This window comes from Tribolium madens, unplaced genomic scaffold (assembly GCF_015345945.1).
Source record: "Tribolium madens isolate multiple individuals breed KSU strain unplaced genomic scaffold, Tmad_KSU_1.1 Scaffold_19;HRSCAF=116;Tcas5.2_LG9, whole genome shotgun sequence".
NCBI classification, from domain to species: Eukaryota; Metazoa; Arthropoda; class Insecta; order Coleoptera; family Tenebrionidae; genus Tribolium; species Tribolium madens.
In genome coordinates, this window is record NW_025400983.1 from 3,169,875 (window position 1) to 3,187,392 (window position 17,518).

Sequence of the window (17,518 nt, forward strand, 5' to 3'; positions counted from 1 at the left end):
CGGTTTTTCTTTGACGCATGTGTGAAGCGACGGTAGCTAATAGACGGTTGTTAAATAAATCAATTCGCGAGGATGTGACGAGGTTTGAATAATGTCGCAACAGGTGCTAAAAGCACGGATTTTGTTCTTTCAAGGCGAAAATGTCAATGCAAAATTTAACTTTGACGACTAATTTAAGTAAAGATGATCATGTATAGTCTTTTTGCCACTGTGTTTCATGTCTAGGTTTTTTCAAATTTGGTTTTACTGTTTATTTTTTCATGTCGAAAGTATCAATGCAAAATTCTTAACTTTGACTTAAATTTTAAGTAATATGTCATTCATCAACTTTTTTGCCTCTCTTTGTTTCAGGTTTTAGTTTTTTTTTTCATATTCTGTTTTAAGCTTTTTTTCAAGGCGATATGTTCAAAATATCAATGCAAAATTTTCAACTTTGACACAAATTTTAAGATGCTCATGCATCGACTTTTTTGCTACTGTGTTTCAGGTTTTAGGTTTTGTTTAAATTTTGTTGTAGGCTTTGGTTTTACTGTTTTTTTTCAAGGCGATGATATGTCTAAAGTATCAATGCAAAATTTTTAACTTTGACGCTTAATTTAAGTAACGATGAGTGAGTATTCATAGAATTTTTGCCACTGTGTTTCAGGTTTTAGGTTGTTATTTTAAATTCTGTTTTAGATTTTGGTTTCACTGTTTTTTTTAAACGCAATTTTCACTGCAAAATTTTTAACTTTGTCATAAATTTTAAGATGCTCATGCATCGACTTTTTTGCCTCTCTTTGTTTAAGGTTTTACGTTTTATTAAGTTTTGTTTTAGGTTTTGGTTTTTCTGTTTTTTTTTTTTCAAGGGAATATATTCAAAATATCAATTCAAAATTTTTAACTTTGACTCCTAATTTAAGTAAAGATGATTATGCATAGAATTTATGCCACTGTGTTTAAGGTTTTAGGTTTTGTTCAAATTTTGTTTTAGGCTTTGGTTTTACTGTTTTTTTTTCAAGGCGATGATATGTCGGAAGTATTAAGGCAAAATTTCTAACTTTGATTCAAATTTTAAGTAAAGATGCTTATGCATCGACTTTTTTTGTCTCTCTGTGTTTCAGGTTTTAGTTTTTTTATATTCTGTTTGAAGCTTTGGTTTTTCTAGTCTTTTTTCAAGGAGATGTGTCAAAAATATTAATGCAAAATTTAACTTTGAGGAACAATTTAAATTAAGATGATCATGCACTACTCTGTAGTGTTTCAGGTTGATTTTTTTTCAGTTGTTTTAGGCTTAGGTTTTACTGTTTGCCATTGTTTCAGGTTTTAAGTTTTCTTTTTAAATTCTGTTTTAGACTTTGGTGTCACTGTTTTTTTAGACGCAATTTTTACTGCAAGATTTTTAACTTTGTCGTAAATGTTAAGATGCTCTTGCATCGACTTTTTTGCCACTCTGTGTTTAAGGTTTTAGGTTTTTTTAAATTTTTTGGTTTTACTGTTTTTTTGTTCAAGGCAAAATTTTTAACTTTAAACTTAATACGATCATGCATCGACTTTTATGCTACTCTGTAGTGTTTCAGGTTGATTTATTTTCAGTTGTTTTAGGCTTAGGTTTTACTGTTTCTTTTTGAAGGCGCAATGCAACATCTTTTAACTTTGTTGCATAATTTAAGTAAAGATGGTATGCTTTGACTTTTTGCCGTTCGTGTTTCAGGTTTTGTTTAAATTCTGTTTTAGGCTTGGGTTTTTTTTCAACGCGATGTGTGGAAAATATTAATGCAAAATTTTTAACTTATGTATCGGCATTTTTACTATTTTATGTTTCAGGTTTTAGTTTTTTTTTTAATTATATTTTAGGCTTTGCTTTTTTTGATCCAGGTTTTTAATTTCTTGCTTTATACTGTTATAATCTGCGTTTTGTTTTAGGTGTTATTTATATTAAGTACATTGCTTTTTTTACTGTCACAAAATTCTAAATTTTAAAATGTTTAAATGTGTTAGGTTGTATTTGACATATGACGTTTTGCTTTGTTTCAAGTTCTTTTTTTACGCTTTTGTTTTCGATATATCAATTTCTTTTTTCAAGTTTTTTTAGTTGGCTTTTTAATCTTACTTTTACTAAGTTGATTTAGGCTGTATCAGCTTTTTGTTTTAGGTTTAATTTTACAATAGAAGGTAAATTTTTCTGATATTTTATTTTAAAATCGGTAATGAATTATTTGTGATTGGTCAATTTATAAAAGAAATAATTTGATTTTCGATTGAGGAATCGTCTTTTCGTCGAAAGGGGCAACAAGTCTGCCGCGTCGGTTGTTTTCCGGTCCTGAGATCCGGAAGTCGTCCATATCTCTGGCTTTTATCGCTCCCGGAACGCCGTTATCGTATCGAAATCTTTTAAAAGGAAAAAGATGAATTATTACGGTGAGCTGTTTTCGTTTCCGGCCGTTGAAAATATTTGCCATTTTTGATATGTCGTCCGTGTTTCGTATATTTACGCTTTACGGGCTATGAAAAATGCATCGGATTAGTCGCTTCGAGAGCATTTCTCCTCCTAGTGTTTGAATCGAAATTTTCGCGTAAATAATTTTGATCGAAAACGTTGTCATTTCGTGGAAGTTTATCGTCGTTGAGTGAATCAGAGACGACACCAGTTGAATGCTGAATATATATATTCTCTCTCGGTCACGGAAACGTCTTTGAATTTATGCAGTCGGCGTCGTGTGACGTCACCGTCTTCGTCTTTATTTCGGATAATAAAGGCGTTTTGAGTGGGAAAAAGCGGCTTCGAGGGGAAATAATGCCCGGAACGCGATCGTCGTCTGTGTAAACACCGTATATTTTCCGGCAAACATATTTCATCCGGAGTAAGAAAGCTAAATATTAGATTTGCCGTCAGTTTCGGACGTATCTATGAATTCTTCCGGGATTTTCCGGGATGATGCATGTGTTGACAAAATGGTGGTTCGTTTGGCGAAATTAATTATTCCGGGTTATTCAATCAATATGATCCGATTATGGCCGAGTGAATGATCATTGTCGCTTGTTTGCATTCAATGAATTCATAAATGGATTTACTATTTGCTTTCCTTGGGGACGAGCCGCCACTGAGTTTTTCTTATCCACTAAAGAGTTTATTGGGTGATATTCAAGCGCCATATATGACATCAATACCGAACTCCGGAGTTTTCAAAGGACCCACTTCGGCTTCCCTTGTAATTTAATCCTTGTGTGGAGATTTCGCATGTGAAATATGATTGATTTCTCGTCGAGTACCCACATTTTCAATTTTTTTCTTCTTCGTCCTTTCATTCGTGAATAAATCTCTCGAGGTGGTAACGAGTCGGTGGAAATGGGGTTATTTTTACGCCGTCGATGCACCAAAGGGTTTTCGATTATGAAGCAATTTTTGTCGGCAAAGTAAATATTTATGGTCGTAAATAAACAGTTTATGAAGTCGGTCCGCGATACGCCGACCCAATCATTTATTTTTGCTCTAATTCGGCGATTTTTATCGTTTTTTTTTTATCGCCGGTGCGTTTTTGTTGCCCCGTATAAAATTTTAACGGAGATAAACAAAGCCTCAACTATTTATTTTCAATTAGAATGGAGAAAAAGGGATTTCGTTTGATCGCTGACCACACATGTGACTAAAGCCAAACGGCAAACTCCTTATACCATTTCCGGAGTTGTAAATTCTCACGTGACCCACGCAATTACCCATTCAGGTTCAGTACACCTACCGGAAGCTCAACAACGTTCTCTCCCACCATGTTTTTCGTGCGTGTAAACGTGTCTTTAGCCATCTCAGGTTCAAGGTTTGCACCTGAACTTGCTTGTTGGTTCACGTGATCCGGTTCCGCCGCTGTCCCCCTATCCGTACTACTCGTTGACCACGACGGCCTCGTCTGCATGCCTGACGAAGTGAAGGATTCGTTGATGGGTTTCTGGTTTTGTTATGGTACTTTTACTTTTTGACGATGACTTGGGAATTTTCCATCGATGGACGAAAAGCGATGCGAAGGCGGACGTGGAACGCGTGTGTTGCATAAGCACGTAGGCGTTGAAGTTATGGACGATTGTCTACGGTTTTATAACAGGGAACTACAGTAGAACCTCGGTGATCAGAACTAATGCGGAAGGAAGCGAAAATCGCGATGTAGTAATAGTTTTTCTTTCATCGCAAACTAAAAACAAACACTTCGAAGACACAAGTTCTAAAATTTTTAGAATTTTGATATCGTAATCGGTGTTTAAAAAGTAAAAATTTTAAAAATTGTTAAACTTTAAARGCGTTTTTCTACGAAACTATTTGACTTAGAACAAAAAGCTGAAAACCATTAAAATGTACTTTAAATTATCTATCTAATGACGCAAACAGGATGTCTTTCAGGGCAATGGTTCCGGGTACAGGTCATTTTAAATTTGTTCACACATCGTAGAGTATTTTAACTTGTTGTATCGTGTTCAGCGCCTAATTTTACATCTAGAAAACCATATTTCAACCGTTTTTACGATTTTTAGTAAATTGACTATTTTTACGATTTTACTACCGCTAACCTTGAAAAACTCAAAAAACTCGTAATTTTTTAAACTTGACCCAATAACGTTTTATGCACTTTTTTGAGTCTTTAAGACCTCTAGAAATGTAAAAAAACGTTATTTGGAAGAATTTTAAGGTTAAATTTTTTTATTTTTGTCGAGATTTTGGTCGATTTTTGGAACCCGGAGCGGTCTATTGCCAATAACTCCGGACTTATTGTAGATAACCTATTATATTTTGTACCGTTGGAAAGAAAATTTAATTTTCTATCATATACAGGCTGTATTATGAAAAACGCCCTAAGCCATAACTCCATTATTTTTAAAGTTATGACAATACTTCTTAGAACAAAGTTGAACATTTTTTGTCATCTAACGTTTGGGATAGATGCTAAATTAATGCTGTTTTCTGTTTCACTGGAAATGATATCAACTTTATTTTTTTTAATGGAACACCCTGTATATTTTACCACTTTTGGATTCTTTGTTTAATTGTCTTTTAATAAGTTTTAGTAGCATATGCCTAAAACTAACCGTTCGTGAAAAAAAAATTATTAAAGTAGGCAGTGGAAAACAATAATATTAAGTAATGTTGACAAATATTATTACTTTGCTTTTTCTCTTGCTATTTTTATACTTTTTGGTGTTCTGGTGATAATGTGTTAACAGACATGATTCAAGAATATTTTGAAAGCTATAAAAATAGTTGGAGACCACATCGCCTTTACACTGGGCGATTTCCAATAAGAGAAGTTCCAATTCGTCGACCTGAAGAAAATTTGAGGATGTTTGGGGTTTTTAGAAAACCCAAATTAGAACAATTGCATGCGATAAGCCAACGTTACTTGCAATTTCTTGAATTCATGTTCTTGCATTTTCTTCAATACCTATCTAATTCTGTATCTCTTTGAAATTGGAGATGTTTTAATTTGAGTTTTCTAAAATCCAAAAACATCCTCAAATTTTCTTTAAGTCGCTTAAAGTTTCGACGATTTGGAAAGTCTCTCATCAGAAATCACCCAGTGTAAAAGCGTAGTACTCTCCCACAATTTTTATTTTATTCAAAATATGTCTGTTAACACATTATCATCCATGATTAACATTAAAAAGTATAAAAACAGTAAGAGAAAATGCAAAGGAATAATATTTGTCAACATTGCTAGATATTATTGTTTTCCACTGCCTACTTTAATAAATACATTATTTGGTGAATATCTCACGAACGGTTAGTTTTAGGCATATGGTACTAACACTTGATAAAAGACAATTAAACAAAGAATCCAAAAGTGATTCCATGAAAAAAAAAAAGTTGATGTGATTTCCGGTGAAACAGAAAACAGCATTAATTTAGCATCTACCCTAAACGATAGATGACAAAAAATTTTCAACTTTGTTGTAAGAAGTATTGTCATAACTTTAAAAATAATGGAGTTATGGCTTGGGGCGTTTTTCATAATACAGCCTGTATAAAAAAGATCAGAGCTCTACGATAAATAGTTATCGCGAAAATTTCTGATAAAGTCAAAAATATAAATTTGCTTATAACTTCAAAACTATTAGGAATCTTGCAGTTTTCTTGACGCCAATCGATTCCCCGGAACATTTTACATACAGGGTGAATATAAAGTATGGAACCAAGCGGTTTTATTTTTAATTATTTGCCTCCGGAAAATAATAATTAATCTAAATAAAAAAAAAAAATAAAAAATGTTATCGTAATTTCAGAACGAAATTTTGTTTTGTTTTTGAGTTATGCGATTTTTTTTGTCAAAATTGCAATTTATGTGAAAATTTTTTTTTGAAAAAATTAAAAATAAAGCAGATAGTTGGAATCCTTAAAGTATTGCTTTTATGAGACAAATAAATTTATAGTGGGTTGCCATTTAAAAAAAAATATTTTTTTTGTAGAACTCAAAAATAAAAGGAAATTTCGAAAAATTTTATTCTTGTTAAATTATCACATTTTTATAGTACTTTAGCACTCATCAATTAGTTTTTTCAAAAAATAAATAGTTTAAGCAAAAAACGTTTGGTTCCATACTTTTTACTCACCTGGTATGTCTAGGTCAAAATATTATATCATTATGGTACAGTTTTGCCGCAATTTACAAAATAAAAAAAGTCTTTGAGAAGAATATAAGTTCTGTAAATTACTTAATGAATTAATCTTTCTGTGTTTTGAAGATCGCTTATTGACAAATATTTTTCTCTCACTTTCTATGAGCGATTTTCGCCATTGAGTGTGATAACACTGCTGCGCTTTTATCGCAACTTGTCCGAGTTGTTCGTGTTTGTTGAGGTATCTCGTCCGGGAATCCGGTCGACGAATCTTTGCCATTCGAATTACACATAACTGTCTACATTACATACCGATCCCGTTTACCTGCGCTCCGGGAACCCGGACTCGGATCCCTTCTTACTAGAACAGAAGGACGCCTATCCGCAATCGCTCTCTAAATTAATTTCGGTTTCACGTAGCCATATTGTTTTGATTTAATTAAGATACCTCCCGCCTCACTTTATTAATGGTGAATTCGGAAACTGCGCCGCGGCGATACCGACGCCGCATCCGTATCGTAATGACGTCGCCGTCTATTTTTTTTTTTATAATAATCGGTAAAGAGTTAATTACGATAGAGTTAATTAAGTGCCCGACAAAGGCGAGTATGTAGATTTTTTGTTCTCTTTGACGACAAAATAACCGTTTAAAGTAAGCAAACGTAATTTCTTTCGTGTTTCGCAGATGGTTTCGACATCTTTTGTTGTTGGGGGAAAAATGGGGTCAAAGATGGGATTGTTAGGAAGGGTTTCATTTAGATAGGGACTTTGGGAGTTAGCATTGTTTGCGGTTCGAAATCGAAAAAGAAACCTTTTCGGGAAACAATTAATGTGGAGAAAATTTAGTTTCAACTCATTATTTGCGTAATACATTATTCAACTCTAACGGCTTTAGTCGCTATTAAATGTAATTAAATCTGATAAATTTATGATGAGTATAAACATTAACGTTGGCTTAGTCTTTATCTGTTCATCGTTGGTAGCCCTGGACTAGAGTCTTACACGTTTAATGAATTAGTCCGAGAAGGCAAAAAATAAATCAAATCTCACTTCATAATTGAATCATCAATCAACAATTCAACTAGTCACTAATCACAACTCGAGAAAAATAACATAAGTCAAGTCATTTGCAGCGTTTTCTTCTTGGCACTGAGCCCGCGTTTAACTTTACACAGTTTTTCGAAAAATTACCAGAATTTTGAAAATAGCGTGTAAGCCTTGAAAATTTTCGCAATTTCAAAACAATTTTGTGTTTACAAAGCCGATTGCATTGGTTTGAATAAACAACATTTGTTGACAACATAAAGCTTTTATCTTTGGCACTCGCACGATAAAGCGCATTTTTATTAGAATTTGCTTTTAAAAGTGTAGGGAAAAAATGTCTAGTCTCTTTTTTTTGAACGGAAATGTCAAACAGTCAACGTTGGCACCACTGAGTGAATCCAGTGGTGTCGCAAGGTTTTCTTTTTAATTTGGCTTAAATCAAAAGGAAAATTATAATTCTCGAAATACTCCTAACTTAATTTTTTAACCAAAAGAAAAACGTAACTTTGTCAAATTTTTATTTGGTAAATTTGGAAAATCTGGAAAAAATTAAAGATATCAATTTAAAATTAAATTATTTATAATAAACCTCATTTAGGTACACGGAGTGTAAAGTGTAGAGTCGGTATTAAAGCGAATATTGAGAAAAATGGTGTAATTTGAAATTGTCTTTTCATTGTTTGAAAAATTATTATTAAAAAAACATTTTTATTATAAAGTAAAATATCTTATACTGTTTTATGGCGCATTTAAGCTTACCTCTTCTATAAAATACGTCGTCAATCACACCATATTTTGTAAGTACATAAAATGCACCTATCTTGGATTTTTGTCAATTTTGTCATTATTTTGAAAAATTTCTTTATAACAATTTCTGATTTTAGTAAAATTTCTGATTCAATATTAGTGTTGTAAATAACTTTGAAATCAACATAAGTTTTATAGTTTGAAAATCTCTTGTTGCCCTGATAACTATAATTTTTGTTATACCTATTTTTATTCGTTCTCTATTTGAAATTTGCCAGAGGAAAAACGGATATAGAATAATCTCCTATTTTTCATTCATTTCAATATTTCACAATAAGTTCTTTCGCTTGACAGTAAAAAGCTTTCCTTGCATGTTAATTTTCTTATATAAAAGCATTGTCGTCTAACAATTATTGTAAACAAAACTAGTCTAATCTCAAAATATTGTCACGTAATTTGATGGGATAAAATAGTTGAACTTATCTAAATAATAGTAACTAACACATCAAATTTGTCTTGAAAAAAAAAAGTTTTGAACTTTTATACTCAAAAAAGAAACGAAAACAAAATAGCCAAGACACGTTTCACTCGACGCCACTGATTTCAGTTGGGGGACAGTTTTTAGAAATTTGAAGAAGAAAAGTGTTCAAAGTCAGAAAAAGACTACCGTTGAAATTTAGATTGTAATGCAGGTTTGCTAAACATTCTCTAATTTTTAGGAAGAAATTGATGAGAAAATATGAATGAATGAGGAAAAAAATTCAATTAAATTAGTGTCTGGTTGCACTATTTGTGAGGAACGAGTTGAAAAAATAACAATTTTGAAACTAAAACTGAAGAAGAAATTAAAACATGCATTAACTTTTAGGTCATTTTAATAAATTATACAAAATTTATTGCGAATTTTCATAATACTTGCTTGTATCTTTTGCAAAATAACTTTTTTTTTGTTTAGACACTTTTTTTTATTCAAATTCTTGTAGCAAGAAGCTTATTTTTGCCCCCACAACATTGTACTTTTTTGTAGTGTTTCAATCGAGCGATCAAGATAATTTGTCTTTGAATTCGAAAACGTATGTCTGTGAAACATCAAATAAAATGACAAGTCGAAAGATAAAACGGCGAAATGGGCTGGAATTGGTCGCTGGCGTACAATAATAGAACAGTTAACGATCTTTTTTGAAGGTAAATCATAAATTTAGTTATTAAAATTATGATTTTTTTATCATATCATTTTACCTTTCGACTTGTCATTTTATTTGACGTTTCATAGACATACGTTTTCGGATTCAAAGATGACTCGATTGCAAATTATCTTGATTGCTTGATAACAATATTATTAGCACTGAGTTGGGTCTTTAGACATTAGATAGTGATGTCTATTCATAAAAGTCAAATTTGTGACAATATTTCCATTTGAAAACCAAGAAATCTTCTAGGGGTACGTATAAAAACAGAAAGCAAAGGTCCTACCAATTTTTTCTCCAAAATTTTGACTTGGTGATTTTCGTTTCAAAAAAGACTAATTCGGTTTGTTGGCCTGATTGAGCGTCAATATTTCCGCATGTCGTGGTCAATCGTCCAATTTCCTTCTCTCTCATTAAACTGATTGATCAATCGTCGTGTAGTTGTCAGTAAATCGTTAGAAATTCGCGTTTCCCACCCGCCGTCGCCGATCAGAGATAATCTCTGAGAGAATCAGCGGTCCGCAACGGCGTATTTTCTTCGTACCGTCACACTCAGCATACTCCAGATGTCACGGTTCGTTGTTTCCGCGCCTCTTGCAAAGTAACGCGCTGTAGTAAATCCGGTCTAAGTGCGACCGGAGTGCCCCGGAATAGGTCTTTCGTTAATTGCCGCGCGCCGGAAACGTGTGGGGGACACGACTATAATTCAGCGACCACTTGAAGCACGACGTACAAGTGGCCCTCTCGACGACGGCCTCTTATTTTTCACCCTACAAGCTTTCGAACCATTGGAGATTTATCAAAGGTGGAGGAGGAGGAGAGGGAGAAATCGGATCGCGATCGACTCTAATATATATGTCAAAGTTAGGTAATCAGAAAGAGATTAGTGGAAGGAACTGACGTGAGCTGAAACGGAAATACCGCCATTTGTTCCGTACCTGTTGGATCGCCAGACCAACTTTTCATGGCGTGACGACGTTAATTGCAGGGGATCAACCCCGAATTTTATGTTTAGTTGCAAAATATCTTACTTTTTCCGAAAACTCTGTTTATTTTACCAAAACATAAGAGTTGTCAAAATGCTTTCAGTGAATTCATCGCTTTTGGAATGTCCATAGTAAAGGTTCGAGTGAGTTTTAGTTTTGTATTCAACAAACAATTTTATATCAGTTTTTACAAGCTCAAAAGCTCAATTTTTTTTAACTTGCGTTTTCTTTTGGTTAAAACATTTTTTTATTGGAGAGCTAAAATTGTTTCAGTAATTTTCTTGTGAAATCCAAATTTTTATAGTCAAAGGCTTAAATGGGTCCCCGTTTTGGATTCACTAGACAATCTTACATCAGTGTGGATTTTGAGGGTCTTTGAGGATTCAGTTTTTTTTTTAAATGTGGTAACTGATCTGGATTTTGTCTGGAAACGACGGAATGTATCGGTTGATAACCAAAAACTTCTTGTTTTGGGACATTTTAAAATGGGAATCGTGTTCCTCAGCAAAAAGGTTGATTTTTTTTGGATTTCGTATGGAAACGACTGAATATCGTCTGACGACTCAAAAAATTTTTGTTTGGACATTTTAATTGACGTAATAGAGTTTCTTACTTGGATTTATGTCTAAAAAGTAACTTGATAGAATATTTTAATCATTTTTAATATACAGGGTGTTTCACATAATTTTACGAGCCCTGCGCCTGTAAGATGCAATCAATAATACATATTCCGATACGAACTCGATTACAAATTTTGAAAAATTGGATTATCTGCTCTAGTTTGTTCACCCTTAAGATAAATATACTAGAATCTTGCCGACTCTTGATAGAACAAATGATAATGGTTTCTGAAAAACTGCAGTTTATGACTTTTAATGACACAGTGATTAGTTTGATAAACACTGTCATGGGTTTCTAAAAATTAAATAATTAAATGTGTATTTTTTGAATGTAGTGTTTTGTGACTTTTGCATATTTGGGTGCATACATTAGGCGCAAGCCTCGTAAAGTTATGTGAAACACTCTGTATTATTATGGTAGCATCACAGAAATTTGAAAAAAATATTCGATCGTAAATTTCTATAAGTTTTTAACGGATTTTTAAACATTTTGTGATTTTTTTGTGGTAATATAAGTATAAGTAGCAAGTAACTGAACACGGTAATCAGAACGCTTTGCAAGTGTTGAAATCATAAATAGTGCAGTTAGTAGTGCAAAAGGTCGAATGCTGATGATCTACAATGTACTTCTCTAGAAATTGCTGAAGCAAATCGTAAAAGTCATTGTAAAAGTAAAAGCGCCTAGGCGCAAAAACAGAATTTTTACTCTATGACTGAAAAATAAAACTTTTACTTGTGACATTTAGTCATAAAAGTGTGCGGATAAAATTTATTTTGATTTTATCATTTTTTGAATTGGATATCACAAGAATCTGACAAATTTTACATAATTCATAATTATGATTATAACAATCGGATTTTTGTGTATCTTAATTTTTGACATTTTTTATTTTTGTGACGACAAAAGCTTAAATTCAATATTTTGTAGTAAATTGGTGGTCGATTTTTTAGCATTTTCAGAATTTTTAGTTTTTGAAATTTGAATTTTTGCACTTCTGGAATTAGTAGAGAATTTTACATCAGAAAATTGGCTAATAACACAAAAATTGTTTGTCTTAAACTTTTAAATGTACAAAATTGTGTTTTTTACTCGATTTTGTCGGATTCCTAAGCATTTTGTGGATTTTAAAATACAAGTTGCAAAAAACTAAATTCAATCTGATGAAATTTATTGAAATTTTAACGTATTTTTTTAATTCAACCGGACAAGTTTTGCATGATTAATTTCATTAAAATAATGGGATTTTCGTTTAACTCGTGCCAATTTAGCGTTTTGTGATGAGTTTTGCGGAAGCAAGAGCTCAAATTCCACATTTGAAGTAAATTGGTTTTGGCTCGCGATTTTCTCAGCTTAACATTTTTTCACCGCGTCGGCTAATTAGAGAAGACAAGTACACAACAAGCCGATTTGTATCCAAGCTCATGTTGTGAAATTTTTTCCCTAATCCCACGTTTCCTTGTTTTTGGCAATCGCACCGAAATCATTTATTCACCTGCAATCCAGTCCGGTATCGTGCCAGACTAATATGCAGCGTTGCATTTTGAATTAATGTAACGTTGCGCTATTTCTGTTCAATGCCCCGAGTAAAACATGTTTTATGCAGAAATGTTTTAGTAATACGATGCTTGGTTTTGATAAAAACCCAGAGAAACAGACAGTGGCGTAGACTTTGTAAATTTTGAATTATTGACAGGATAATCGTGAGTCTGTCATCTCCCGGTGGCAGATTTCTATTTTTATTCGTTTATATAAGGGGGCCCCACCCCCTGTCGTGATCCGCCGTCGTTCCAGGAGCGTCCGGTCCTCGTTAGCAAATGGAGTCTTTCTTTCTGAGGTGCAACAAAAGGGAGTCTTGTTCGTGGCGTTGCTTCCGTGTTCGTGCCCTCATTAGGCCCCAATTCGTGGCTTTCTTTCCCATTGATCGACTTAAAAAAAATCAAATGGAGATTTCTGGTGATATACGACAGCAATTAGCATGTTTTGGACGGCTTCCAAGGCGATTTTCTCCGTGTTGTGCGATTTAACGGGTTATTATTGTGCGCGATAGCCAAATGGTGCGATTTTTCGATGCAACTGAACCGTGAAAAGGTTGAATGATCTTGGATGCGCATATGTGTTGTTTGAATTTGATTCTTCCGTGGAATTTCTCACGAGTCTTTGCTAATTGTTCAATCTCGGGAGCGGAAACGGTGAAAAAAGGTACGCATCATAAATATGTAAATGCTCGTCAAAGTTGGAATTACATTAAACAAGTAAAACAATTGGGGGAAATGAATTTTTCTGCGACGGTTTATCTTGGGAGTCCGTCCATTCCGGAACGAAATTATTAACTTTTATCAGGCAGGCACAACAATATTCGCCGACTGATGATGTCTTGACTTGAAATTGAAATATGAAAAGTTTTGCAATTTGAAAGTCGTTTTTCGGCGGACGCCACTCTTATTTTTAATGTTATTAAGCGCGTCGGGAGTCTCCTGGTTCTTGGCAGGAATCGAGGAAACATCTGTTGCAGCAGGAAGTCGTAGCTGGTCGAGGAACACCTGTTGCAACATGAAAAATACAAAATCCTGCTACTTTTATCCGGAATTTATGCTAATCCGGTTTTATTAACCCGATAATTAAATTTCATACTATTTCCGGGGGATGAATCCGGTGACGTCTTCGACTGTTTACCGTAAAATTTTAACGCGATTACTGCACGCGCAGGAAAAAAGAGCTTATTATTCAGCTCGTAAAGTGCTTTTTACATATTAAAGCGCTCCGTTGCTTCTGACAAGGATTTTTTTAACCGTTTTTTTAATTTATTTTTCATTATGTTACTTGAATGCTGCATGTTTGAAAAGGCCGTACAGGTAAATAAACAGAAAACAAATTATCGTGGAAAAAATGCGGCACGTTGATTACGCTCGTAAAAAGGGGTGAATTGAAACGGGGATTTCGCTGATGGTCGCTGTTACACAATTTAATGAACTCATCCGATTGTTTCCGCGGATGTTTAATGATGCGTTTTTTTGCCTCGAGGGAGGAGGCTTATGGATGGATGGATCGGTTTTTGCGCGACTCATGGGCTAATTGATGGGTTTGTTACAGGCTGACAGTATGATGTCCTGTCCGCTTCCCATCGTCCCGGTCATTCAGACGCTTCCTACCATCAACAGTCAGCCGGATTATCCGATTCACATCGGAATTAAGGTGAGTTTTTCTTATTGTCATCAAAGGTCGCTACTGCCAAGAAGGGAATTTCAGCAAAAAAAAATTGTTGAATTCAGTTGTTTTTCAAAAATTTTGTTCATGGTGATTGAAAACTCTACTTTGAAAAAATTCATAACTGGAAAACCTTCGGTCTTAGGGTTGAATGGTTTTCCTGTTAATTCTTGACTTTATTATTCAAGTATCTCAAAAACTATGAAACTAGAGTATTTTAACCTATTGCATCGTTTTCAGCGTGATTTTACGTCTAGAATACCATATTTTAAACGTTTTTGCTACAAAAAGATGTTCGACTATTTTTACGAAACAACCCTTGAAAAACTCAAAAAAAATGATTTTGTTGAACTAGACTTTATAGTGTTGTACCTATACACTTTATGAGTTTTTTACACGGTGTTTGCACTTTTTTAAAGTTTTTTGAACCCTTAGGAGTGCATTTGGTTGAATTTTGAAGATTTTTTTATTATTTTTGACAAAATTTTCACCTTCAAAAACTCAAAAAATTTCTATTTTTTTTAAATTTGACTTAATAACGTTTTATGCACTTTTTTGAGTCTTTAAGACTTGTAGAAATGTAAAAAACGTTATATGGATCAATTTTAAAGTTGATTTTTTTTTTGATTTTTGTTGAGATTTTGGTCGATTTTTGACACCCGGAACGGTCTATTGCCAATAACTCCGCACTTGTTGGTGATAACCTCTCTTGATACCGTTAGAAAGCAAATTTATTTTTCTATCATATACAAATAATAATAATAATAAATAGCTATCGAGAAAATTTCTGGTAAAGTCAAAAATATTGAAAATATAAATTTGACTATAACTTCAAAACTGTTAAATTTTCAAAATTGTGAAATTTTAAATACGTTTTTTTACGAAACTATAGGACTTAGAGCAAAAACTTAAAAACCATTAAAGTCTACTTTAAATTATCTATCTAATGGCGCAAACCGGAAATCGCTCCGGGTTATGATTCCGGGTACAGAGCCATTTTTAGTTTTTTTTCATAAAAAAATTCATATCTTAAAAACAATGATTCCTATGTCAAAACGGTTTCTTCAGGCGTATTCTCCGGTTAATTATACATYTAGTACTAGTTTTTTATAAAAATCAAAATTTTTTGATTATTGGATTAATTTTAAAGTTGAGACTTTCTTTGATTTGTAACTCCGGACTTATTTGCTTTAATTTTCCTATTTTTTTGGAAAAAAATGCAACACTAAACTTAAGAAATTGATTTTTATAATGTTGTACAAAGAAAAATTGTTTTTATTTATTTCTTTATTCTTGTTAGACATTTTATGTTGTCTTAGATTACTTACCTTTTGTAAAAATGCTTGTCTGTTGCTAACACATTGTTGTTTTTTTTTATAACTAATTATGAACTGTGTAGGGAGTTTTCTAGTTTTTTAGAAAAATAAGTAAAATCTGCCAGTTTGTGGTTGTTTTAAAATTGAATATTTTATTCTAAAGACTCAACTTTGAGTGTAAAAAAATGATTAAATATCGGAGCAGTAGAAACTAATTGAAAAAAAAATTGTAAAACTCGTGAGTTTGGAGAGTTGGCGTCAATACCGCGGAACTAATTAAACCCGTATCGTCGAAATTGGAATTTTTTTCTTCCAGTATTGGTGCGTCAATTCCTCGTTATGAATTATTTGATGTATCATCGCAAATGAAATCGTCCCGAATTTGCCTAAGTTTAAATTTCCTCAACAATAAATCGGATAAGACTCGCAATTATCTCTTCTTAGTCGTGTTGTTCTTCTCTCGAGTCTTGTGTTCGTGTCCGCTTCGGTTGTTTTCCTAATTTCAATGCATAATTACTTCGCCTATTATTATTATTTGTCTTGTTTTTCGTCTTTGAAAGAAGAAGAAAACAAGCGTACCCAACTTGGCGGAAGAAAATATCGGGTAACCGTTGTTAACTAATCCATTTTCCGATAGATTCATTACGAAATTTGATAAGTACTTGATATGATTAATACTTTGGGCCGTAATTATAACTGGAGTTTTGGTCGCGTGGTAAGATTATAAAAGCGCCCGTAGCCAAGTTGGGGAAGTTTGCTCTTCGAGCTAAAGGTTACGCGACCGCACGAGAGGAGCCCGGATTTGGATTTTTTCCGGAGAGGATAGGAGCTAGACCTCCTTCTTCTCCTCCTCCTCCACCTCCTCGTGGGAGCCATCCGTCAATTAGGGAGGCAAAACGCGACAGACCCGACGATCTGTCACCGACAGAGCACACACACCCGACCGCACATCAGACAAACGGACCGTCGTCTAACGTAATTACCTATGCAAGGGTCATCGGGGATGGGAAATTTCGGCGGGACACGTGCCTATTTTTACCCAGGAAAAGTGCTGTTGCTGCGGTTGCGGTGGTGTATGACTCGGCGAAACAGCAACAATTGATATGATAGTGATGTGAGTCAGTCATGTGAGTGATAATGTGATTAATTATTATCCCAACTAGTCGGAATCAAATCACTATGTGGGTGTTAACAAGCAGGAGTTTTTAGAATTTGCTTCATTTGAATTAAGCTCGAAATTAATGCAGTTTCGGAGCGTGTTTCGGAATTAAGGTCGTACAAAAATAGTAAATGAAGCATTTTTTATTGAAGAGTTAGAAAAAAATCGCGAGAAACGTTTCCAAAACCAAAATTTTTTGCTTTAAATAGGTCCCCCGCTTCCCCTAGTTAAGGTACAGAATTTTTGATAACACTAGTAGATTCAGTACTAAGAAATTTCTCCGGTTACAAAAATAATTGAAAAAAAGAACATATTCTTCGTCATTTTCGGAGGACTTGAACTTCTTTAGGAAGCATTTTTGGACCTAGGTTCATAAGAATCTTTTTTCTTCTATTGACTTAAAAACTTACTTCCTGAAATCTTTTAACGTTTTTTCAGAACATGTGTATGGGAGACTTCCGTTGGATTCTCATAAAATGTCTTAGAAAAAAAAAAAAACGTTTCACTTTTTTTAGTAATGAAAATGCTTCTTCACATTAAAGATAAGTAAAAAAACAGTGTGACTGATGTGTAGACATGTAAAAACTAAAGAATTTTGAAAATATTGCTTACTTTGATAGTCCTGAAAATTTGAAAGAAGTGTTTTTATTGTAAGTCAGGGCCGTACCCAAGGGGGGG

At 33.6% G+C, this 17,518-nt stretch overlaps 1 protein-coding gene across 5 annotated transcripts in view; it reads left to right on the forward strand.

Annotated features, from left to right (window-relative positions):
* Positions 1-17,518, forward strand: part of LOC123016029 (polypyrimidine tract-binding protein 1) — a 155,676-nt gene that overhangs the window by 64,619 nt on the left and 73,539 nt on the right. For all 5 annotated transcript variants that reach the window (XM_044416203.1, XM_044416207.1, XM_044416206.1 and 2 more), the window contains one exon: positions 14,252-14,353. In XM_044416203.1, the coding sequence (XP_044272138.1) occupies positions 14,252-14,353 (102 nt within the window). The remainder of the gene's footprint in view (positions 1-14,251; positions 14,354-17,518) is intronic.